The sequence below is a fragment of the Aricia agestis genome, chromosome Z, assembly GCF_905147365.1.
Source record: "Aricia agestis chromosome Z, ilAriAges1.1, whole genome shotgun sequence".
Classification (NCBI taxonomy): Eukaryota; Metazoa; Arthropoda; class Insecta; order Lepidoptera; family Lycaenidae; genus Aricia; species Aricia agestis.
The window spans coordinates 19,060,450-19,088,343 of NC_056428.1; the positions used below are offsets into that span (position 1 = coordinate 19,060,450).

Sequence of the window (27,894 nt, forward strand, 5' to 3'; positions counted from 1 at the left end):
GAAATCTGACAATATTTCCACTACGCGACTTTGTTTGATAGGTATTTCACATGTCTCGTTTAAGTTTGGAACGCCATTTTTCGGATGTTTCACCCTGAATAGGGGTGCGCGGTGCACCGTTCGCGTCACCGGGACACTATGCGGCGTCGCACCGTGTCAGGGTGGCGGCGTCGTGTCATGGCACGATGACGACGCCGCGCCAAGTTTGATGGAATTGCACTGTAACCCCACGTACTTGACAGATGTCGCCATAGTAAAAAAATCTCTATTCTAGTAGACCTTTCGAATGACACCTGTTTCTGCTCTGTTGGTTGGTGGGGACGTTTCTTCTCATAGTCCAAAAGAAATGCATCTACGCGTCGCGTTGCGGTATGAATCAACCCTTACGTACAAAATGTGCTATTCACATTTTGTACGTAACAGTTGTTTTTTTAGGAAGAATAGGCAAACATTGTTCTATAATGAGTGTAGATACGTATGCACTTTTCAAAGTTTAGACCGAAACAAAAAAATAGCCTGTAAGCAAAATATTATTGAATGGTTATCGCGTCTGCTTCTGCTACAGAGGATATAATATGAATAATAATTATTGTTATTAATATTATCAATAAAAGCAAATAATTCGACCAATTTAATGGCAATGTCAAATCATTGGTTGGTATGGAATTTATATGCCAATTTGATACCAAATCATTGGTTAGTTCAGTATTTTCAAATATTGATTTTCTTATTTTGATGTGTTACATGAAAATTTTTAGGCCCGTTAGATGTTAGGTCCTAAAAAGAGACCTTCATCAAAGTTGCAAGTTTGGGCAAGGTAATTTTCTAACAAACTTTACATGGCCGAACCCGTGTTAGTTTCTGTAATAACTGTCTCACCCTTCGACCTATCTTTGAGTTTGTATGGCCACTTTATAAAAGTGAAGGTAAATAAAGAGTATTCAATTTTGGGGTGGGTGGTTTTGTTTAAAAAATACTTACGTTTAAACGCGAAGGTGTGTGTCTATCTGTCTGTTACCTATTGACGCCCAAACCCCTGTACGATTTTTGCTGGTTATGGAAATATTTAGAATCGTGGGAAATATACGTGGGAGAGTCATGCTTCGGCACGAATGGGCTGGCTCGACCAGAGAAATACCACGTTCTCACAGAAAACCGGCGTGAAACGGCGCTTGCGCTGTGTTCGCCGAGTGAGTGAGTTTACTGCAGGCCCAATCCCCTATCCTATTCCCTTCCCTTCCCTACCCTCCCCTATTACCCTATTCCCTCTTAAAAGGCCGGCAACGCACTTGCAGCTCTTCTGATGCTGCGAATGTCCATGGGCGACGGAAGTTGCTTTCCATCAGGTGACCCGTTTGCTCGTTTGCCCCCTTATTTCTTAAAAAAAAAAGAATCCCGGGATAAAAGTATCCTGTCCTTTACATAGGATACTTTTGGTCCCGGAAGATGTACGCTTGCCGTGTAGGTAAACGAACTTTGGCAATGGATTTGCGGGCGTCTGAAGGTGGCTTTCGGATCTTTGCCGCGAGTGACCGCGACCGGTGAAAATTCAAATAAAACGCTACTTTATGACAAAGAATATAAGTGTCATTTTCTACTGACATTTTGGTGGCGACCCACGCTGCCGCCGGCGGTGGCGTAAAAGCTAGTTGGTAGAGTAAAATGAAACCTATCGCCTATGTCATAAAGTGGCATTTCGTTTGAATTTTCGTCGGTCGCGGTCGCTCCGATCCGAAAGCCACCTTTAGGGTTGATTCAGACCGCAACGCGACGCGTAAATGCATTTCTAAATATAAATGGATTTGACAGGTTCGCAAGACGCGTGCAACTGAAATCTGTCAAATTCATACAAATTTATGCCGCGCCGCGCCTCGCCTCGCCTCGTCTCGGTCTGAATTTACCCTTAAAGTACATAACAAAACGTTGAAGTCTATGGAAATCAGAGCTGTTTTTTATGGACGCCTTCTTAATTTTTATCGGATCATCAGTCTAGACTAGAGTTATAGACGCTATGGTAAAACATACATGCAAACATTGCCAAAATCATTTTCCTTTGTATTCGAGTAAGCCGACAGAGCAGAATAAATAGATCCGTTAGTGCATTCAAAAGAATATAACAAAGGGTGATCAAAGATGTTTATCTTCTAACGATAAATTCAGTGATACAATCAACATTTTCATCTTAAGTGCTCTTTGTGTTTGAAAACACCTTTGATAGACGCTTTTATTCGCACGATTGAGACATAAGCGCTTAGTTTGAGATAAGAGTACTTATTTATGTGTTTTGGATGCGTTCGTGGAAATTACATTCGAAATTTAATTTGAAGTTTTGCCAGTTTTTGTCTAATAAGCATGTTTTATTGAGTATCAATTGTTATACTCGTCAATAATCAGTTTATACACCGTAAATAAAGGCTACATAATATGTAAATAGAGGCTACATATCGACGGGTGCAAAGTAAAAAGAGTCATCTACAAAACATCAACTTTTCAGGAGAGCGCATAATAGGAAAAAATGCTCCCATTTTGTCAATTTCCGATCAAATTTATTGAAATTTTCATCATTGTTTCATTATTTATTAATGAATCCACATGTATATTTAATTTCTTCTAATTATGTTTAATTTACGAGATATTGTAGTTGTCTGCATCTACATTGCGCTTGAAAATATGACAACTGAGTTAACTACCACTTGGTCGTTTCTACGTGGGAATTAAAAATTATATTTATTAAAGTATTTTTACCGATTACTAGTACGATTATCAGTAACTACGTAAAGTGTAACACTTTATATTATTAAAATTATTATTAAAAGTAAGTTATATTATTAAAATATGAAGTTAAACGTTTTACATCTTAAACACACCAAGTTCAGAACATAATTGCGTAGATATCTTTTTCTACGTTGTTGATTCGGTGCAAGGTACACGATTTAGAAGGAAGTTAAAATATGAAATACTAGCTTTTGCTCGCGGCTTCGCTCGCGTGGAATTTGAAAATCGCGTAAATTGCAAATATTCCCGTAAGCTCCCTTAGAAACATGATGTTTTTCCAAGACCAAAAGTAGCCTATGTTACTTTTCATCCTTTCAATTAAGTTTATGCCAAAAAACAATACGATTTGTTTCTTCGTTAGAGCGTGAAGGAAGGACAAACAAACAAATAAATAAATAAACATATTTTCCCATTTATAATATTAGTATGGATATACTTAGGAATCATTCATTTACTTTCGTAAAAATCGTATTTTCTCACAACAAAAATGAAATTCTGTGTCAATACTTTAATTATTTTAAACTAATTTAAAAATTATTCAGTATCATTATCAGTACAGGAACTATGTTGTAAATTATTAGGCAGAGGCTTATTAAGTCTTTGTACTTGGCACTTGTAAGCATGATGGGTTCATTATAACATCATAAGCATCGCCGGACGTTTTACACCATCGGAGGGGTGCATACGATTTTTCAGAACACAAAATGAAATTTTATTTCAACGATTTCTCAATTGCTTCTCGTGATCACAGAGATCCCAAAACCGGTCAAAGATAAGTTAATAGAAAAACTTCGCGAGAGCTTGCAAATGCCGGGATATGATGTTACGCAGGTTGCAATTTACCATTTCTGGACTGATGTAATTGTTTACCTAAATTTTGTCGTAATTTACGTCTCGTATCAATACACGTGTCTTTATTTCTCAATCGCCTTTTCTTTAGATCAATATTTAACTGACGTCTTTTTCTACCGTTTAACGAGGAAGGCGTAGAACATTCACTTGATGCCTCCACTGCCGAAGAAGCATCAATGGTGTTGTCTATAGAAGATTTAAAGTTTGAGAGGGACAATATACTCGATGGCCTGCTTGAGTTAATAAACTCAAGCAGGTCATAGATTATATGAGATCAAAGTATCTGTTTAATAAAAAAGAATATATAATATTTTGATCTAATACTGATAATGGACGCGGCGGACTTGAAGTGATGAACTGTATTCTGAGGGTGTTGGCGTATTTGTTAATTTGCTGAGATCGACAAATTTTCAAAATCATTTTATATTTCAGACTGAGAGTGAACTGGTGTGACTGGCCTAGAGTATTCAGATCATGGGGACTTATCTTACAAAGTTAACTTATATTCATTTGTCTTCATCGGTGACACATCAAGGTTTTCTATAAGATGTTCAATAATTTCATCGGGCAACACAGTATTTTGCTCGATAAATCTATCACTTATGTTCTGGAAACTTTCAACTTCTTTAAAAAGTCGTTTTGGACTTTCTGAACATGAAAAAACAGTAAAAAATAACAGTAACAAATTAGAAGTCAATTAATATAGCTAACAATAAGAATTAACATAAATAGGTACTCATAAACATAATAAACAATACTAATTTGCAAAAGTAAATTGAGACATCTAAATCACAATCGCAACGTAGAAAAAGCTATATGGCAGATAGCCGCTTATGCCGCATAACATGACCCCCGCGCGTCCCGCGTATAGACGACCAGCGGTAGTTATCCGCATCTACATCGTGCAATTTCACAAAACAAGAGTAGATGTCTTCTTTTACGTGACAAAAGTACCAAAAATAAGGTGATATTTGAATTTTTGTTTTTGGTATGTTGTAGAACATGATATTTTAAGCTAGTTTCTACAAAAAAACGAAAAACTCAAAATTGCAGATGACTTTTTTTACTTTGCACCCGTCGATATTCATCAAAATGATCAAAATTTTGACTCCTCCGAAAAAAAAACTCATTTCATTCAATAAATACGTAATAAATATCATATATAAATATAAATATAATAAATATTATGTAACGAGCTTTTGCCCGCGGCTTCGCTCACGTTAAGGAGTATCTGGGAGCACGGTAGTGCTCCAGCCAAGCTTTTTAGTAAAGGCACGGCCGTAGCATACTTTTCTCGAAGCGGTTCGCGGCTTTTTTACACCCCCTTTATCTTCGATGTTAACAAAGCTAGGGATTTAGAATTTCGGTGACTAGGAGCAAGTATTAAAACTAGCTTAACCTCCAAATGACATAACATTTCGATAAATAGTTTAATAGTTACGACTTACGGATGATCAAAGTTACTACATTTTGTCACTCACTGACTGACAGATCATCAAAATTCTAAGGTACTTCTAGCAGACTTAGAACCTTGAAATTTGGCAACAAGGTAGGTCGTTATCCACAATGAAAGGAAAAATTATAAAACTGGCCAAGTGCGAGTCGGACTGGCGTACATAGGTTTCCATAGAGTTAAATTTGTATGGGAGCCCCCCTTAAATCACAAGTTTATGTACTTTTTATTACTTATTATTAAAGTTGAAATAAAATTAAGTATTTTCTGAAATTTTCAAAAACCTTACTTTTACCATTATGGATATAGAGCAAAAAAGGGCAAAAACGTGTTTGTTGTATGAGACCCCGATTAATCATTTATTTTGTTATAGTTGGACTATTAGCTTTTATAGCGACAACAAAAGTACATAATTTGTAACAAAATAAAATATCTAGCTATTGCGGTTCTCGAGATCTAGCCTCGTGACACACGGACGGACGACAGACAGACAGCGAAGTCTAGACCCTTTGGACAAGGATGAAAACGGGGATGACTATACGTGGGAGAGCCATGCATCGGCACGAATGGGCCGGCTCGACCGGAGAAATACCACGTTCTCACAGAAAACCGGCGTGAAACAGCGCTTGCGTTGTGTTTCGCCGAGTGAGTGAGTTTACCGGAGGCCCAATCCCCTACCCTATTCCCTTCCCTACCCTCCCTATTCCCTTCCCTTCCCATCCCTACCCTCCCTTATTACTTATATTCCCTCTTAAAAGGCCGGCAACGCACCTGCAGCTCTTCTGATGCTGCGAGTGTCCATGGGCGACGGAAGTTGCTTTCCATCAGGTGACCCGTTTGCTCGTTTGCCCCCTTATTTTATAAAAAAAAGGAAACCTAAAAACTGAAAGTATAAAATAACTGTATTAAATAAAAGAAAAGATTTTTATGTTTGTGGCTTTGCAAGAACATTAAAAATTAGTTTCGACTTTATAATAATTATTTTACGTACAAAAGGAAAAATAGTGTTAAAAAGTTAACAATGAAACTATGATAATTAAATTCGATTAAAATATAAATGAAATCAGAACTGCGAATTACGATGTACACTCCATACTCGCTCGATAGATGGTGTGGCACTCCCTTTATAATATCGCGGTATCGCTTGTTTGCGGAGTATAATTATTATGGTTTAAAAAATCCGGGATAGGTCGTAATACTCAATCGAAAGTAACATCGGTGCGCGAATAACCTCCTGAAAGTTCAAAAGTTGTTGGGCTATCGTCATAAAATTTGTACTTTGTAGAAGTACCTACCTACCTGTTATTATCTATACATATAATACGTGAGCCAAAAACTTTGTATCCCTTTTGACGAAAAATGGGGAAACGTAAGTAAATGAAATTTTGCACAGTTATAGTTTATATGGTGAAGGAGTGCATCGAGCTAATATTATTTTGAAATTATGCTTTTATCATACATTTTTTTAACAAATAAAACATTACACACACTACAACACACACACTAGGAAAATTACAGATTTTTGAGTGACAAGCCTAAAGCCCTATACATACGAATTATACTCTTTTATTTATGGTTGAAGTCTGTTGACAACAATGTGACGATTAATTGAAAATGGATTATAGTTTTTTTTATTGAATCTTAGATACTGTTAGACAATGCTTACACGGCCAGTCTGAGATCAGCTGAGTCCAGAGACAAGAGTTGAAAAATATATTATGATAAAGTCCGAATGTTGTTAAACTAAGGTCGAATTTCGACCATTAGGCGATCTCTAGTCATAATATTAATACGCGAACGAAAAACTTTGTAACCCTTTTTACGAAAAATGGGGAAACGTAGGTGCATGAAATTTTGCACAGTTATAGTTTATATTATGGTAAAGGAGTGCATCGATATAATATTATTTTGAAATTATGCTTTTATCATACATTTTTTTAACAAAAAGAACATTACACACTACAACACACACACATGAGAAATGACAGATTTTTGAGTGAAAAGCCTATACATACGAATTATACTCTTTTATTTATGGTTGAAGTCTGTTGACAACAAGTTGACAAATTGAAAATGGATTATAGTTTTTTTATTGAATCTAAGATACTATTAGACAATGCTTACACGGTCAGTCTGAGATCAGCTAAGTCCCAGAGACAAGAGTTGAAAAAAAATGATAACGTCAATATTTTTTACAAAATATAGGTAGTAGTCCTTGTCGTTGAAACTAAGGTCGAATTTCGACCATTGGGCGATCTCTAGTTATCAATAATTTTACGACCTAGAATATATACCTAGAGATAGAGAATGGGTGCTAAGCTAAGTACAGAAAAGTTTTAACGTGACCTGAAAAGAAAAGAAACCTTAAAAAAAGAAATGAAATCCCACCAAAACATTAAATGTAAAAAGGAGCCAAGCAAAATATTGCATAGCCATGCAATATATCTATCGTAAAAAGTTTTCAGATCACATTCAAGCCAAGCCTTATTTTGTAATTTAAATCAACATTCAGTGAATTTATCAATAGTTTTCTTTATTTTATAAATATTATAGTGGCTTGGCAATGAGCACTAGAGAAATAATCAGTGACTGATTGGATTTATTGGGTACCATCGTCCACATGCGTAGTTACATACTAAAAAACACTTTACGCTTGCCGTTTGTGTAAGTTTGAAGTATGAACTACCCCAAATATGAAGTTTTATATTTGTTTTTCTTGTGGTCATTGCCGAGCCACTATAATAATTATAAAATAAAGAAAACTATTGTTAAATTCACTGAATGTTGATTTAAATTACAAAATAAGTTGAAGGCTTGGCTTGAATGTGAAACTAACACAATAATATGCAAATCGGTACACTGATTGTACTACTTTAACCAATACTAATATAGATCTAGCCCGCATTAAACAGTAATAATATTCTTGGGGCTTGGGCCAATCAAATAAATACATATAAGAAATCATAAAGTTAATATACCTAGCGAAATAGAGAAACAAAAGCCTGAGCAAGCAAGTGCAGAGATGTCACTATCAGTAACACTGCGTGGTAAAAAGAGACATGTGATACATGAGAGCAGAAATTTTTTTTTACGTCCAGTCGGCACTTATCGGCACGTTGACAATTTAATCTCTTAAAAGATGCTTGTGTAAGTATACACCATAAAGTTAATATACCTAGCGGAATAGAGCAACAATCTCGAGTTGTCAAACGAAACTAAAATTGGTTTCATCTGTGTGGAAAAATATGTGTACGTATACACTTACACAAGCATGATTGAACATGATTTCTATGAGATTAAATTGTCAACGTGCGGCACGTGCCGACTGGACGTCAAAAAAGAGTGCTGCTGTCATGTATCACACGTCTCTTTTTACCACGCAGTGTTACTGATAGTGACATCTCTCTTGCTCAGGCCTTTGTTTCTCTATTCCACTAGGTATATTAACTTTATGGTGTACATTTATACAAGCATCTTTCTAAGAGATTAAATTGTCAACGTGCCGAAATTGGTGGTGGCCGTGTGAAATTGGTTTACATCTGTGTGTAAAAATATGTGTACGTATATATACGTACACATATTTTTACACACAGATGTAAACCAATTTCGGTTTCTTTTGACAGCTCGAGATTGTTGCTCTATTCAGCTAGGTATATTAACTTTATGGAAAAAATAGATAATTATTAAGATACCAGTTTCTAGACTTGATTTCGAAACTTATTGATGTATATAGATCAATTCTGCTTCATAGTCTTAAAAAGTACTACTAAAATACTTCAGGTTGTATGTGTCCCAACTCCCATGCATAGAGTTCACTGTGAAAGTAGCAGCGCTGAAAGAGCAACTGTTTTTACTTTTGTACGGGCAAACTCGAGAAATGTAGACTATTTGTTGACATTATGCAGGTATCCTTTAAATATTTTTTCTTTTTTTTTTATAATTATCATTGAGGAAATGCATGGAGAAAATTTTTATTAGCGTTGAGGAAATGCATCGCAAAAGGATGGTCACCGGGGTATGTGGGACTCCCCAGGAGGGTGAAGGTCGCGCCCGGGCATACCCACTAAAACCCCAACAAGAAAAGTATCCTTTTAACCTACCTCTTTTTACAGCTAGCTGCTGTCCAGTACACGGCGACAGCGCAGCAGACGACAACCACCAGCACAGCACAGAGCGGCAGAAGACGGTCTGCGCCCAAACCCACTCCCAGCAGGATCGATCCTGAGGAGTTCTCGGAGGCACCCACTAAAGTCATTAGTAAGTATCTATAATAATTATTGTAGACGTGATCGGTTGTATCACGGGGAGTGCTCTGAGGAATTGTTCGGAATCATACCACCTGCAACTTTTCGTCATCGTCCCACGCGAAAAATATACCATCCTCATCACCTTGATGAGTGGCAGTCTTCCACCGTGCGTTTCTCGCGTAACTTTCTGCCGCGCACTGTAAAACTCTGGAACAAACTGTCACCGGCAGTATTTCCGGACCTATACGACCTGCAAACCTTCAAGAAAAGAGCGTATTCCCTCTTAAAAGGCCGGCAACGCGCCTGCAGCTCTTCTGATGTTGCGAGTGTTCATGGGCGACGGTAGTTGCTTTCCATCAGGCGACTTGTTTGCTCATTTGCCCCCTTATTTCATGAAAAAAAAACGTGAGTGGAGGAACACTATAACTAACAGTTAAAATTGCCTTTAGGGCGGTATCCATTATTTATGTTGAAACTAGTGCAGCTGATGTAATATCTTACTGCATCGATACACTATTGTTACGGTACATGGTATATGGACACGTGGTGCCATTTAGCGACAAACCAGCGAAGCTTACCGAGGGAGCACAGGCGAGGTGCGCAAGTACATACTCGAACCTTCTAGAAAGGTCCAATGTTTGTTTACGTGTTTACCGTTTACTTGTTTGCGTGTTTACGTGTTTTAATTTAGACCTTATTACTGAGTCCATAAGGTCTAAATTAAATTCAATTTACTGCACTTATCGTAAGGACGGCAGTTTTATTGTGGTACATGCTCGAGCCTCCTAGAAAGTTCCCACGGTTGTTTACTTGTTTACGTGAATCGGGAACTTTCTGGAATTCGTCTCGCCATATAAAAAGCCGCAGGCAGGCCCGGCGAGTCAGTTCAATCTGAGCGATCTTCGAGGCGACAACAAGTGATCAATAGTGAGTGAACCATTGAAACCTGCGACTTGGCTACGACCTAGGACAGTGATAGTGCTTAGTGATTGGACCTAGTGATTAGTGTTTGGACTTAGTGCTAAGTGTTGTGACCTAGTGTTTAGTGCAGTGTTAATAAAGTCTTCAAGAGAGTCACCAGGTCTTTCTCTCCAAATCCTCGAACCCTAGCACGTAACACTATGCAGATTGACATAGTGCTGATCCAAGTTCTAACACTGAAACCAAGTAATGCTGACGCTGACTAGATATCAGCATTTACTCTCAAAAGACTTCTATTTAAACAGTTTAAATAGAAGTTTTTGACTGTACCTTGAATAGGTACAGTATGCCTTGATGCTATAGTCAAAATATATAGCGATTACTTTTTAGTCTAGGAGCTATAGTGAAAAATACTCGCACTGTATTCTGTAACCCTAAAAATTGAACTCTTATAGAGACGTAGACTATAGATTCATCGGAAAATCTCTTGGAAACTCTTAGAATTTAATAATCTCCAACTATTTATGAGTGTGAATATACTTCATTCACATCAAGCATCATAGTTGGGGAGGGGAAGAGGGGATTTCAGGATAAGCTCGAGCGTGTCAGATTAAGCTTTTATAGGCTTCCGACATGACGTGTCCAGTTATCACGGTATAGAAATCAGATTTCTCACATGGTGGGTTAATTATTTTTTTATATTGAAATATCATCATATCTATCTGATGAAATGATACACGCGAGGACTAAAAATATAATACTATAATATTATTGAAAGAAACACAAAATATATTGTACACGGACGTAGCTAGTTACAATGTTCTTATATGTCTGAGGGCGAAAGTTTTTTCTTGACAAGTAAAATGTTTTCTTCTAAATTCAAAATATGAATTCCAAATAGTTTTCGTTCACACTCCAACATCCCCCCTTGAACGTAAACCCATGGCAGCAGCGAGGGCTTGCAGCTTGCAGCGATGGAGGCCCTTTGTCAGCGCGTCAGCCACCATGTCCTCAGTTAGCACGTACTTGACTCGTACTTGCCCGGCCGCAACCTTTTCTTTAACGAAGTGATGAACCTGACGTCAATGTGCTTACTGCGGGCACGATAAGCGTCAGAACCTGAAATACGAATGGCGCTTTGATTATCACAGCACAAGATTATCGGTGACTTTGAAGCTTTATGAAAAATATCATTCTCGAGCTGCTGGAGCCAGAGCGCTTCTTGTACCGCTGAAGCCAGTGACATATATTCCGTTTCGGTACCAGAAAGGCGACTGTACTTTGTTTTTTGGAGTTCCAGCTTATGCATGCTCCCTGAAACATAAAAATATATCCCGTACAAGATCGTCTATCGGTAGCATCACTAGCCCAATCAGCATCACAATAACCAATAATATTTTCATCATTTCTTTTAAAGGTTAGCTTCATATTCATTGTCCTTTTTAGGTACCGAAAAATTATTTTAACAGCAATCCAGTGTTGCATTGTGGGACTGTTATTAAATATGCTTACATTTCATGTGATACTTTAAAATTGCAGTCAAGCATTGAATCTGTATAATATTTTCTTGATATACAGTGACTGACCTAGAGATATTTTTTCACAGTCTTCAGTTTGTGATATATTCAGTCCAATACATTGTTGAGCCGTGCCAAAATCTTTCATTTTAAATTTTTCTTGCAGTCTTTCTTTTAAAATATTTTTACTGTTCAATGTTCATAATGTCCGGTATTCCTTTTTATCTATTTAAACACCGTCGGACTCATCCTATATACATATTTTCTTCTCCCAGTAACATAACTATCATCAAATTTATACATTACATTCTCATTTACATATTTTCTTTTTCCTTCATTTCTATTCTGCCTCATGTTCATGAATTCAGAACCTGTAAGGCTGGCTCCACAAAGCTCTTCTTTTCTCTTTCTTTTATTACTATACTCATCGTGTGCAGTATACATATTTACATTTCTATTTACATAATGTATTTTCTTTCTTTTTTTCTTTACATTTGTCTTATCGTCAAAATGCGCAGAGCATGTGCCTGTGTGCTCTAGATCTACATTATATTTTATTCTCGTCTGTTTTCTAATATCTGTCACCTCAACATATTTCTTTGACTTATTTACACTATTTACATGAGGACTACAATGTACCATCTTATAATTCTCATTACATTGATATTCTCCCTTTTTCCTATCTTCGGTAGTGGCCGTGAACGCTTTGCCACTATGACAATATGTCAATAGCTTATACTTTCCATTCTCAATCATTGCATTGGCGATTATATCTCCTCGTTTATTCAATATTGTGCAGCCATTTTTATCGAAATTTACTCTGTTTCCTTTCCTTATGACTTCGCTTACAGAAAGTAAGTTTGTAGACAATCCAGGTATATAAAGAACATATTTTACCTGTATGTCCGTAAGAGCGCCAGTTACTTCATTTGGCACTTGAATAGTAACTGTGCCGCAACTTTGAACCTACAAACTATTGTTATCGGCGACTCTTATTTTGTCAATAGGCGGGACCTTCTCATCTTCGAGCTAGTGGCGATTCATCGTCATGTGCGCCGATGCTCCAGAGTCCACATACCAGATTATACCATCATTGCTAGACAAGGCTGAAAGGGCAACAAAAGTTTCCTTCTGTGCATTATTGTTCTCTTTCTTATTTTTAAACAAACAATTCTTGCTGACGTGGACATATTTGTTACAATTGAAGCACCGGGGCTCTTTTGGTTTGTCTAACTGGCTAGAATTATTATGGGATTGAGTTCTATGCTTGTTAAATTTTGAATAAAAAGCTGTAGTAGCATTCGATTTAACCTCCTGTAGTAATTTGGTTTTAATGAGATCGGCACTAATTTTTATTCCGGAGCTCTCCAGACCCATAATCATCGGCTTGTATCTCTGGTAAGCCGGCTAGCATCAGTGTTCCAAGCCACTCATCGTCTACTTTAAAACCTCCTACTTTAAAGTCCTCGCAGTTTGTGAGCGGCAGTCATTATTTTGCTTATATACTCCTCTACGTTTGTACTTGTTTCTACGGTTGTGTTTATTAGATCTTTCAATAATCCTACTTTACGGAGCAGGCCTGAGGCCTCAAAAGATTTCGATAAATTTTGCCATACCATTTTTGCTATCGTTGCATACTGGACATGTACATAGAGCTGTGGGTCGATAGAGAGTATGATCTTGGACTTAGCTTTAATATCCTTTTTAGGATCCACGGAGTCCCCGGAGATAAACTCCCATAGTTCTTCGTGCATGAGGTACGCCTCCATCGCGAACTCTTGCGAAAAGTAATTGTCTCGCCCCATCAATTTCGGAATAGAAAAAGCGTTTGAAGCCATTTCTATTTATTATAAGCTGAAAATGGAGCGGATGAAAAAATTGCAACGATGACGCGGCATGAAGTGACTTTTTTTTGGAATTTGGAAAATAATTTTTACACATTTTTTACATAAACGTGCGGCCCATAACCTGATGAAATGATACACGCGAGGACTAAAAATATTATACTATATTATTGAAAGAAACACAAAATATATTGTACACGGACGTAGCTAGTTACAATGTTCTTATATGTCTGAGGGCGAAAGTTTTTTCTTGACAAGTAAAATGTTTTCTTCTAAATTCAAAATATGAATTCCAAATAGTTTTCGTTCACACTCCAACATTAAGATATATAGCTTCTTTCGTATACCCCAAAGAAGCAATTCCATTTAGCGTGTTAGGTAAGCCTGTAGGGACATTTTAAAATATAAAAAAAATTAAGATTCATATTTTCCTAACTAAATGATTTAGTCCTTGTTGTCTTAAATATATTTATAACTAGATGTCCCGCGCGGCTTCACCCGCGTAAATTAGGAATTTTACGGAAACCGTACATTTTCCCATAAAAAATAGCTCTTATGTCCCTACTCCCTTCACTTGGTTTACTCTATATCTGTGCCAAATATTGCCATAAAAATTGCTCCAGTAGTTCGTAATTTCTAATATTTCCCCCGTTTTTCCCACATTTTCCTGAGTTTCTTCGGTCGTATTAGTCTTAGCGTGATAATATATAGCCTATAGTCTTACTCGATAAATTAGCTATCTAACACTGAAATAAGTTTTTAAATCGGACCAGTAGTTCCTGAGATTAGCGCGTTCAAGCAAACATACTCTCAAGCAATATTAAGTATAGATTTTTTTCAATTATCGCTTGACAAACTCGACTCTCGATCTAAAAGACTATGAAAAGTACCAATAACAGGGTCATTATAGGCTCATAAGTCATAACCACGGGACGATGTATGGTATAAAATGGTAGTGATGATGATGATGATGAATGTAATTTGCATAGTAGCATATGCTTTCTGTTCTTAAAACAACACCGAAACTCCCAAACTTGTATCTATAAAGAATCAGGAGTTCTCTCAGCACCTTCCGAACCACGGTATACCAGGTATACCTTGGTGCAAAATCTAACTTGTTGGTAGCATATGCTTAGAATACTTCTCACGAAACCGAAGTCACCACATGTTTCCATATAAATTTTGAGGAGTTCCCTCGATTACTTATGCATCCTTCATCAGATCACCACTTTTGTGAATATAATACCAAATTGGGATGATACCCTATATACCAAAAGAAAAATTTTGAAAATCGCTTAACATACGGCGGAGTAATCGTTGAACATAAGAAAACGAACATAACACCTCCCCCATTTTGAAAGTCGGTTAAAATTGTAGCATATGTGTTATTATGATGTATAAGCTATATTATTGTAAAGTTTCATTAAAATCCGTTCAGTAGTTTTTGCGTGAAAGAGTAACAAACATCCATACATCCACACATCCATACATCCATACATCCAAACAAACTTTTGTCTTTATAATATTAGTAGGATTAACCTAAATAAGCAATTTTCTGGATATATTTTCTTTTTCAAAACTTTAAAATGGTAGCCATTGGTTTCTGAACCCACCGCTAAAATAAAAAACGCTCTTATTTTTTTTAATCAGTTTTACCTAATGTAAAAAACCTACTAGGTCTCCAGGATGCTCGAGTGACTACAAAATTAGCACCTTCCCCTCCCCTACTATCAAGTATGCAATTTGCAAAACACGATAGGTATCGACTACAAACATCTGTCACTTCATTGTCAATCGCGGTTGGTATAACGATGAAATATGACAAGTTTTTTGAGAGGGTGTCTATGACCGCTACGAACAGAATTTAGTAATTTGAGAATACTCGTACATCTTATACGAGTGAAGAATTACCATGGAAAAATGGTTGAGAATTGAGGAACTCTACCTACCTCGTCATGTAGAGGTTATGAAAAGCTGCCCTATACACGGTAAATATACTCTATGTTTCACGAAATATATACTAAAGCAGGGCTCCCCAACCTTTTTCGTGCTGACGTCTATCGTTTAATAACAACCACATACATCCTGTACCTTGTTACGCCGACGTGTTTCCTACATTTATCCTCATATAATGAGGAAGCTTTTCTTAGTGCGATTAGAAGTATACAGGGCGTAACAAAACTAAGCGATAATGGCATGTCGCTATTTAATATGTATCACTACCCTCTGCTGCAAGTTTTCCCAATAAAATAAAATAAATATAACACTTTAGGGTGTGTTTGAGTCCTCTGAGTAGTATTTCACTGTGAAAATAGCATCGCTAAAAAAGTAAATTTTTCTTTGTGATTTGTATGAGCAAGCGCCCGATCGTCATGAATTTTCCCATATAATATTATACATAAGTAAAAATGTTATACTTTCAGCGCTGCTACTTTTACAGTGAACTATATATTACATGGATAAGGGGACGCATGCACATTCCTTATTGTATATTCATGTCTTATGAGTTATCACTTAGTTTTGTATATAATAAAACGGATTGCGCGACGCAAAGGATAATTCCTTTCACATAATATATTCGCCTATACATGTTTTGATCACTACGCTAAAATTATAACCTGAGAAAAGTGTTTTATAAGCGTTTCGATACTATTAATACGCCTTTGATTGGAAAGAAAATTGTTTTACAGGATCTTTTATACTAAGTACTCACATGCGGTTATGCTCGATAGTTTTACTCCAAATCGAGTAATAATTACTGTGTTGACCTCAAAACTGATAGCTCGAAGGCTCGCATCGAGCCGCTCGTAGGATTGATGGAGCTGGATCGAGCCGGATTGATGGAATGAAATATATCGATTTAGAATAAAACTATCGAGCAATGCTGAATGTGTGGACGAAATCCCGAGCCGCGGGTTTTGCTCGACGTTATTGCTCGATTGAGCAAAACCGTACATTCTTAAATAACTATTTAAAATGCCTTTGGTCCCAGTTTTCCACCTTCACAAAAAATCCCCAATTAAGAGGATACACCAGGGGCTAGAGAAATGAAAAAGTACGTGTAATATCTATAGCTGTCTCCCTCCTCAAGCCTATACCGCAGAACGCGATAGAGACAACTGCAAAAAATCAACGCGTCCCCTGATTCCTTCTCCAAAACTTAACCGATTCAAGTACTTTTTTCATTAAAGATTAAAGAAAGGCTTGAGCTGTGTTCCTATGGTTTTTTTTGTATAATCTAGCCAAATCTGTTTTCTGTATGTTTGAACACAGCGGAAAATCCTCAGTAGTTTTAATCGAACAGTCACGTCCATGTGAAAATTATAATTTTCTCCTATTTCGCCCTATCAAGCCTATTAAGGACGCGGCGAACGTCGTAACCGCCTCTGTACAAGGCGCTCTGATATGAATGTTGTTTTATTAATGTCTTTTACGTCGATATTCGTACTGACAGACATCGACCTGCTTATTTTAGGGAGGGAGCAGCCTTAAAAATGCAATTAGGCGTATTGCGCCATTTTTTCCTGTAATAATTAAAACAGAGTCTTGACCAAAAGGCTTATATCATTCGGCAAGGCAAGGGTAGACCCCTTAGTTATCAATATTTAATTACCTCGGGTCTACCATAAACAAGATGCTTCTTCGTTAACTATTCATCGCCCAAAATACGCTGCGAAAACTTGTGAAATGTTAACACACTTAAAAGTGTAAAGCTGGGCATACACGAGCTGCGAGTCAGTCCAAATGGCGTGTTGCAGTCTACAATAATTGATAATTGAAACTCTTAAAGTAAGGAAATCTATGTAGTTATTGCCTATATTTTGGGACTCGCCATGTGCCGCCATTCCTAAGTGATTACTAATGCTAAGTACTCACATACGGTTTTGCTCGATAGTTTTACTCGAAATCGAGCAAAAACCACCGTGTGGACCGCAAAACTCACAGCTCGAAGGCTCGCATTGAGCCAGTTTGAAGGCTCGAATCGAGCTGGCTTGACAATTTTTTTGACACTAGTTTTTATTATTCGTAGCTAATTTCCTTCGAACAGGAGTAAAACTATCGAGCAATGCTGAACGTGTGTACGAAAGCCCGAGCCGTGGTTTTAACTCTACATGATTGCTCGATTGAGCAAAACCGTATGTGAATTGTGAGTGCTTACACTAACGGCCATTCCCAATATTTGATCTATCTCTGGTTTTGCTCTACTAGAGATAGGAATAGCTCACATTAGACATTAGATACCTATATTTTACGTCAATTCAATGTTAGCTGCGATCGGTTGTTTGTCAAACCAAAGATAGATTGAATATTGGGAACGGCCGTAATAGTATGTGTTTAAGGGTCCCTGTCTTATTATTGAGTTCGATGTCAAATTAGCAGCTCTGTAAGTATAACTTTTTTTTTACTTTAGGATGTGAAAATTAATGACGCTGGCCGCTAAGGCGATTGCCCATACAAATCACAAAAAAGATTCACTCTTTCAGCGCTGCAACTTTCTCAGTAAACTCTTTGGGACACATACAAACTCTAAAGTATTATCACTTAGTTTTGTACACCCTGTTTAGTCCTAATCGATTACTATTATGAGCGGCGAACATAACCAAAGAATTTCAAGAATACTTTAAATAATCAAAAAATGTTTTCGTTGAAAACATTTTCGTATTTGCAATGATAAAGAATAATAATTTGTTATAATTAATAGTTAATAATCTAGAATCTAGAATCTAGATTGATATTTATGGATGAAAGAACGTCTTAACTTTTATAATAAAAAAGGCTGGCGTATCTCCTAAAAAAATTGCTATGCCCGCCCTATGAGCGTCTTATTAAAAATTTGTAGTTTGTTTTGATTCTCAAATGAAGAGCATTAATGTCACGCTCACGACATACGATACTGGCCGGAGTTTTTATTGGCGCTTTATCTATGACTAGCTGTTTAACCGAGCTTTGCTTGGTTTTCGATAAAACACGAATAAAATGACATTTTCTAAAAATGATTCTTAGCTAGATCGATTTATCGCCCCCGAAACCCCCTATACACTAAATTTCATGAAAATCGTTGGAGCCGATTCCGAGATTTCAATTATATATATATATATATATATATATATATATATATATATATATATATATATATATATATATATATATATACAAGAATTGCTCGTTTAAAGATATAAGATTAAAGCCTAATCATGATTCCATAATAACTCGAATAATAATTAATGATGCACATACCTTACGTATAATTATCTCCTTTATATAATTATTAGGCATGTAATGGCGAACCTTGTACTCTTCTACTACAAACATATTATGGAAGTAATACTGCAGGTGATCTATCCAATTAGGTGACGTTAATACGAGTATTGGAAATCACTCCACGTGGAGTAAGGTGTTTGGTTAAGGTAAATTAAACGCGTGTTATTCGCTCTGAGAAAACACGGGACTTACACAGTACACACGTGGTGGATTCTAATATAGATGTGGATAACTTAGTGATATTGTCACCTTTTTGCCAATACAATATGATACAATGATTAGCACGCTCAATAATTGACAAGATCATTAATAACCGATATTAACAATTATATTTTATTACGAATTAATCATAGTTAAATAATTTATAGAAGTTTTAGAGAGTTCATTAAAGGTAATGGGGAAAAAGATAGGAAGTGTATCGACTTTATGTCAAAACCTTATAAGAACCTCCTTATATACCTATAACAGATAACTATATGTATACATTATATACCTAGATGCCATCAAATGCGTGCGGCCATGTCCCTTTTATACTAAACTAGCGATCCGCCTCGGCTTTGCACGGGTTTAAAATATATAATAGCCCTAGTCCACTTAGGTGATCATTTTATGAGTGATATAGGCTTATGTGATATGTCACTCATTTGCACAGTTGGAAAGCTTTTTAATATCTTTGATAAAAGTTTCTTGAGGCTTATCTAAATTATTGGTGTTCTATGTCTGGTCACCTCAACCTTAGACCCAAGATAAATAGTGTGTTAAGTGGGCCTCACAAAAGATACCCCTACTTAGACTTGTAATAAACATATTCAGTATAGTATTCAGTCAAGTAACTTGATACGCCTATTGTGTTGTACGAATCTATCTTCAGTATGAATAACATTTCTTTCGGAATTTAGTTTTCAAAAGTCAGGATGAAGACGGTTCTTTTTTTATGCCTTATGCTAAGTACTCACATAAGGTTTTGCTCGATAGTTTACTCCAAATCGAGTAATAATTACTGTGTGGACCGCAAAACTGACAGCTCGATGGCTCGCATCGAGCCGCTCGAAGGATTGATGGAACCGGATCGAGCCGGATTGATAGAATGAAAATATTGATTTAGAATAAAACTATCGAGCAATGCTGAATGTGTGGATGAAATCCCGAGCCGCGGGTTTTGCTCGACGTTATTGCTCGATCGAGCAAAACCGTATTTGAGTACTTAGCATTACTGAGTGTAATTCATATTATTATAGCTGCAAATTATAGCCTGTTTCTTTCCTCTTTTTTAGAATTCCGTACCCAAAAGGTAAAGACGGGACCCTATTCCTAAGACTTCGACGTCTGTCCGTCTGTCTGTCTGTATATCTCCAGGCTGTAACTCACGAACCGCTATAGCTAGACTTCTGAAATTTCACAGATTGTGTATATCTATTGCCACTATAATAGCAAATACTAAAAAATTAAATTAAGAAATTTAAAAAAACCCCCGCCAAAACAAATTTAAAAAGTAATGAAATAATATTTACTGCCTTTAAGGCTAGGTTATTCCAAATTCACGTTTCTAGAATGAGTAATTTTTAAAGAAAGCGTCATTAAAAAAAACTGAAAAATATATACATGTATAGATACATCTTCTAACTAGTGACTTTTACGGTTAGAAACACAATACAGATAATTTTGCTCGATAAAAAAAAATTCCGAAACAACCTCGATTTTAAAAACATTTTCAGTTTTATAGGACTTACAGGGACTCAATCAAAAAATAATTTGGATAGTTCGATTACTATTCAAATTTTACAGGGAAATGTACGGATACATGTTTAGTTATACTATTTTTTATCTAAGTAAAAAGGTTTTTTCTCCTATTTCGCCCTATCATGGACGCGGCGATCGTCGTAACCGCCACTGTACAAGGCGCGCTGATATGAATGTTATTTTAATGTCTTTTACGTCGATATTCGCACTGACAGACATCGGCCTGCTAATTTAGGAATAACCTCCCCTTAAGTTCAAATAATTCCTAACTTGTGTAAAGTAATATTTTAGTCCATAATTGTTGTCACGGTGTATCGGGGGACCGCCAAATAAACTACAACCTACAACCGCCAAGTCGCTGGTTACCTATCTCGATTCAGATCGCTGTGAATTGATCCTTAAACTTGTTATGTGAAATCAATCATCTACATTAGCGGTCCCCCGACACACCGTGACAACATTATTATGGACTAAAATATTACTTTACACAAGTTAGGAATTATTTGAACTTAAAGGCAGTAAATATTATTTCATTACTTTTTAAAGTTGTTTTGGCGGGGGTTTTTTTTAAATTTCTTAATTTAATTTTATTTCATACTTTTTAAACTTGTGTTGGTTATAGTGCAGAATGATTGCTATCAACAGAATCATATTCTCATGATTACCATCTATCAATGTCCTTTTCCACGGACAGATACACACACAGACAAACAGACAGACAGACAGACACGTCAAACTTATAACACCCCTCTTTTTTGTCGGGGGTTAAAAACAAAATAAATTAAAGGGGAGCTCCCATACAACAAACGTGATTTTGTTGCTATTTTTTTTGCTCTATATCAATAACGGCACCACATAGGCACTTAAAATATTCACGAAATACTCAATCGTATTTGTACTTTGATAATTAATAATAAAATTAAAATTAATAATAAAATAAATAATTAAGAGGGGTAGCCATACAAAAAACACAATTTTCATCCTATTTTTGCTCTATTGTGGTACGGAACCGTGCGTGGATCCAACTCGCACTTGGCCGATTTTTAAGAAAGCTTTAGTTTCTTGAATTGTAACCTTTAGTTGGTAAATTAGTAAAATAATAAAGTTAAAGGGGGGGGGGGCACCTATCTATTTGAGAAGTTATATAGAAAATATTCATAGGGTTTTGGATAATATTATGCAATCATAACAAATGCAACCAACTGCCTAAACCTCTAAACTGACTGTCAGTCTTCGTTCGATGTTCTGGCGACATAAAGTGATTACTGAGGTCCTAGTTTGGGTCGTCCCGAATTAGACGCAGGTAGGCTTCCGTGTTTGCTTCACTTCTCGCAAATTGGATCGCAATGCTCGTATTTGACGCTGAATTTGTTTTGCACTCGTCTTCGAGAATCTTATAGCGTGTGTTGCGTCAAACAAGCGTCTTGAGTTTTTGTTTTAGAGTTAAATCTTGTCCTTGTTTCTAGAGTAAAACAAATTGTTTTGTTTGTTGATTTGTGTGTGATCTTTGTGACTACTTACATTATATTTTAAGGTACTTAGTGGAATCGCAAGTGTAATAATCAGTCGAAATGTGTAATGCATAATTAGCCAACAGGCATATGAAAATATTCTTAAAGCTAAATTCAATCACACACTCTCGCACACGAAGTTCTCAGATAATAATATGTATTCATAGACCCCACAATTATTTCTATTTACTTTTATTGTTGTAAAATTGCTCGCAGCAACATAATATTTCGGGTCAGCTGTTGATGTTTGCTTTCACGGTAGTAAAATATTTGATATGGACGTTTATGCACCACTTTACCAATCGGAAGTTAAACACTTATTAAAATAATCAAACGAAAGTTACGTATCATAATATCTCTATAATATAAGAGTAAAAATTATATAATGCACAATATTTTACTTTCATATATAAAATCTCCTACTCCTATTTTCATCTGATTAATTTCGTTGCGTTGCGGGTCCCCAGACAGTGTTAACATGTCCCTCGTTAAAAAAGATTTTTGTGGTTGGATAACTCTGTCGATCCTGGCGACATAGGAGATAACGTGGTGGGAATGACTGGTGCACCAACGTCCGTTAAAAAAATTACCTTCAGCACTCTAATTGCTTTAACCAAAGCCTTTCTAACTAAATATTTGAACTCTACATAAATGTAAGTGTTTGTTACAGCGTCAGTACTGTCCAAGCCGAGTCGGTCGGCTGTGAAGAAACATGTACAGTTCCCGGACGAGCAGAGCTGTATCGAGGAGGCCACTGAAATTCCAATGGAAGAGGAGAAATCCAGTGAGTTGATATTTTTTTTTTACTTTCATCAGCATTATAAGCAGAAATAAGATACTACCTGATCGTTTTGTTAACCGCCACAATAGCCACACAGAAAGTCAGAGTAAGGGTGAATCCAAACGAGCGTAATTTGTGAGTTGTGAGTCGCAGAATTTCGGCTGGCAGAAATTCTGCTGCATTCAGTTTCATACAAAAGTCCTGTTTATTTCACACGAGCGTAGTTTTGTGAGTCTAGGTTTGTATGAAAAGATATTTACGCGGCAGAAATTCTGCGATTCACAAAATTACGCTCGTTTGGCTTCACCCTAAAACGACACTAGTTTTGACTTTTGATTAATGTCACGTAAACGATAGTAGAGGGTAGGTTATTTATGATTCAAAATAAATTATCGGGTATAGCATGTATACATGGGTGGCAATAATTGCTTTCCATCAGCCGAATGTCTGCCCATTTTACTGTCCATTCGACACAAATAATGTAAATCAGTGATACAACAAACAAGACCGCATTTTTTGTCCTATCACTGATAAAGGAAAGGTGTACGATCGTATCATCACACCACGTCAGTCTGGCCCCGTGCTAAGTACCTGAAGGACTTGTGTTACAGCGTACCAGACAACGGAAACATTATATTTAATACTTTTATACTATATACATATATTATTTAAGATATTTATTATATAATACACACATATTAAATATGACCCAGGAATATTGAAAACTTTTTGTTCCGCTGTCGGGATTTGAATCCCCGGCATCAGCGCTGACAATGCACTCAACCACTGAGCCACAGAGGTCGTCAAATTAAATAGTATCATACGTTTACATACCCTTTTAGGAGCTTAACAGCCTACCCACGCTAAAAAAAGTTTTATTTCGCAAAATCATTACATTTAAAAGCAAGTCACGCCCTGCGAGCGGCGTGTTATTAAAATTTAATTTATTTTGTATTACGGCCGCGTTGTTTGCCTAACAACTACCTCTGAATATCCGATATACGTAATTTAGAATATCAATTTAACATCCATATTAATTATCTTTTAACGGTAAAATATTATGGTCATTCCAGCAACATCAACTTTGTAGCGACGCTTGACAGGGAACCTAGTACCCTAGATATTAGGTTCTTATTCCAAGAGATGTCTGAATCTTATTGAACTCATATTTTCAGTAATAAATCAAGAAATTTAGGAGCAGTTAGTAGGTAGATGTACTTGAAATATACTAGTAAGACAAGTGACAAGAGATTATCGTAAATGCCAACAATGTGTTAAGTTAAGTCACCGCTTCGCTAAAGAATACTAATGTCAAATCCTATACATTTTGTTAGCGTTTACGATATTCGCTTGCCACTTGTCTAGGCCCTCAGGAATTCTCAGGAAGGTATATTTTCAAATACAAGGTCTGAAAATTATTGGCGAGCTAGCCTTTCATGTTGAAAGCTATTTTTCACTTTTTCCCGGCGCGGTCTACGCTAAAAGAAATTTTCTATAAAGCTTGCTCTACATTAAAATTATGAAAACCTCTAAAATATTTTTATTGGGAAGATAAACTAGGAAAGTTTTTCTAGTAATAAGGAAAAACGCTGCACAGAAAAAGTTGTTTCACAAATAAAATCAACATAATTTTATATTCCTAATGAAAATGTTTAAAGTATCATTAGCCCGTTCCTAGAGCAGCAAACAGGATACACAGATATTTAAATTAATGGAATTATATTATTATGCCTATTAACATAGTTTTTAAGTATTGTAAACTACCAATTATGGACTGAATATCTGAAATAAATGATTTATACTACGAATAATAAAAACTAAGGAAACGTAACTCCCATACGTTTCGAATTTGGTTCTTTTTCGCACATTAAAATACAACAATGGCTACAAAACACTCAAAATGAAATAAAGCCGTTGACAATAATTGTCACTTGATGCATGTATTCGGGTCACATTTTGTAGACGCGTGGACAAATTTTTTGACACAGTTGCTCTTCCTTAGTTTTTATTATTCGTAGGATTTATATTAGGTATACAGGGTGTAACAAAAATAAGTGATAATACTTTAGGGTGTGTACGTGTTCCTTGTAGAGAGTTCACTGTGAAAGTAGCAGCTCTGAAAGACAAAAAAATTTTTTCACTTTTGTATGGGCAAGGGTCCGAGCGTCAGGAGTTTCCCCATACAAAAGTAAAAAAATTTTTTCGTCTTTCAGCGCTGCTACTTTCATAGTGAACTCTCTACTAGGAACACGTACACACCCTAAAGTATTATCACTTATTTTTGTTACACCCTGTATATTATTAGTATTTTTACCAAAGTACTCCATCCTAACATTATAAATGCACAGTTGTGTTCTCTTCATAGTGAAATCACAAAACTGACACTACTGACGATATTTTTCACGAAAAAGTATACGGTTTGGGCGCATTCTACATGAATAAAGTTGTAGCAACATCTAGTAATTTATAAACGCCGCTTAATTTACTGGGGAAATATTATATTCCAATGTTATTCTGCTTTCGTTTGGAGTCTTTCAATTTTTGTTTCGTTGCTTCATAAATTTGGATTTATAATTTTTAAAATTGTGAATTAATTATACGAATGTATTGATTATGTAATAAAAGGTTGTATCAAAGTGATAATACTGTATGGTGTATAATATATATGTTCCTATACAATAGAGTTCAGAATGAAAGTAGTAGCGCTGAAAGAGCAAACTTTTTTGTGATTTGTATGGCTAAGCGCCCCAGAGCAGCATCACGAATTTGCTTCTTTAAGCTAGAGATCAAGCTTTTTATTTCACCTTTCTATATTTTTACGACCATCTCAATTGAAGCATCATATTACCCACATCCAATACTTACACGTAGAACTGGAAAATAAACCTCAAGATCTAATATAGAATTAAAGGAAATCTTAGAACCACAGCCACTTTTGTAATTACTTCTCCTCTGCTAACTTACTTAATATTAGCAACAACTACGTGATAATTAGTTGCACAATCTTAGGACTTAACTACACGATGCATTTCATTAGCGCAGAAGACGCGCGTTTTAAAGGTCTCGTGTTTAATTCTCAGTAGATTAGAAATATGATAATCGAGCCGAAAGATATTGTGAGTTGAGAGCTCTTGTTCGACGCACCTGAATGCTGATCGGTGCTTCAAAAACTTTAGTAGAATAGAAATATAGTAGAAAAAGAGCAATAGTCCCAGAAAAAGATCAGTTAAAGAAATATCATGCTATGTTTCGACACTATCTGTTTGTTGCGAATTGAATTTTAAAATCGCGTTTAAGAAGCGTTATCTAGGCGTTGGCAGCGCGATTTAAATATGCCGTGTGTTCACAGCCTTAGCAACACTATTAAAGTACTAAGTAATAACATAAGATGTAGGGAAAGTTTTTGTTGGGGACCTTAGCAAGTTATTCTTAATGTATTATTAGTTTGTCAAGTTTAATTGCAATTTGCAGTCCTTGAAAACTTCAGCGCAGAAGGGAGCAAGATGTATGTACTAATGTAATGAGTCATTACTAATGACTAATATACAAGATACGACAATGTACCATCGAGGAAGTTGATTCCTATGCAATTGACAGACCAACATTATTTGGTCGAATATGTCAATTCAATGTTAATTGTGATCTGTCAGCTGGGTTTGACGTAACCCAACCAAACTACTTAGGTCTCCGATTTGCATAGGAATCAAGTTCTCTGATAGTACTTACTATCACAGAAGTTTATTCATAGGCATTAGGTGAAGCTGAGCTCTAGGGTAGGTATATAAATGACAGAATCACTGACTCATTCAAAGTGTTTGTCGTTACGTAACGTTAAATTAAGATATTTAAAAACAACAGCCCATTTCAAAATTTTAGATAAAAGTCAAATTTCTCAGCACTGAGTGGGTTGATGATGATGAAGTATAGCTAAGAACACGCTCGATAATGTCAGCTTTCAAACAAAAAAACTAGATCAAAATTGGACCACCTATTTGGATGCTACATTCTTTATCATAAGAAGATTGGGTAGGTAGATATTCGTTTGTTGTCCGTACAGAATCTCATATTTCCAGATCGCTTTTAATATTACGATGGTTGGAATTCGAAATAACCCAATAAATAGAACGACATCAAATGTTGAGCCAATTTCATTATCGATATTATGCAGAATATTTAAATTGAGTTTTTAACGGACGTGGCTGCTATTTTCATTTTTGGTACGTTACACTCATACGAAAAAGGGACGAAATACGTTTTTATCACGTTGATAAATCTAGGTACGTTTTCGTTGTGAATAGATGGAATATATATAGTAATGTAATAGTTAATATGAGCAAGCAAAGAGATATTGATTTCAGATTATGACTTAGGAGATTAGCGTAAAGTGTAGCTCATTCTCTCATACTTCTGTCATAATAATTATATTATTGTTTTCTCTATAACACGGCCTTTTACGGCTTTCACAATTTCCTACGGAAACAATAATAATTTTAACTTAATAATTATTTATTTTTATTTACTTATTTAAATCAGGCATCTTGGCCCATATAACCCTTGACCGTCAAAAATAGGTTTTAAGTTATAACTTAAATCCTATTTTTTTGCTTAAGTAGGTCAGTACAAAATATAGGTATTTGGTTTCCCTTTCATTACGCTACTTTTACCGTGCGATCTTTACTTCTGTGCCGCCAAGAAATGTTATTGATAAGTTTGCATTAAACGTCTCTACAAATTCCAATATTAACCTGCTTTACACATCACAAGGTTCTCATCACATCCGATTATTATTAAACCGGCTTTACACCCCAGGTTCCCGCGTGATCAGCTCCCTGTGGATGGAGCTGGAGTCCCAACCGGCACCGGAACGCTGACGGCGGCGCAGCGAGCAGTACTATCGACCGGTATCGCGCGCGCGCATTGAGCGCCGCAAGATGTCGGTGGTAGCGCCGCCCGCGCATGATGACTCTTTCCTGTAAATTGGACGTGGACGT

General features: G+C 36.2%; 1 protein-coding gene across 1 annotated transcript in view; it reads left to right on the plus strand.

Moving 5' to 3' along the window:
• The window catches only part of LOC121739183, a 142,538-nt gene extending 114,644 nt beyond the window's left edge, over positions 1-27,894 (plus strand). Inside the window, exons 9-11 of the mRNA XM_042131532.1 lie at positions 9,193-9,337; positions 22,793-22,906; positions 27,713-27,894. Coding sequence (XP_041987466.1) covers positions 9,193-9,337; positions 22,793-22,906; positions 27,713-27,774 — 321 coding nt within the window. The 3' untranslated portion in view covers positions 27,775-27,894. The remainder of the gene's footprint in view (positions 1-9,192; positions 9,338-22,792; positions 22,907-27,712) is intronic.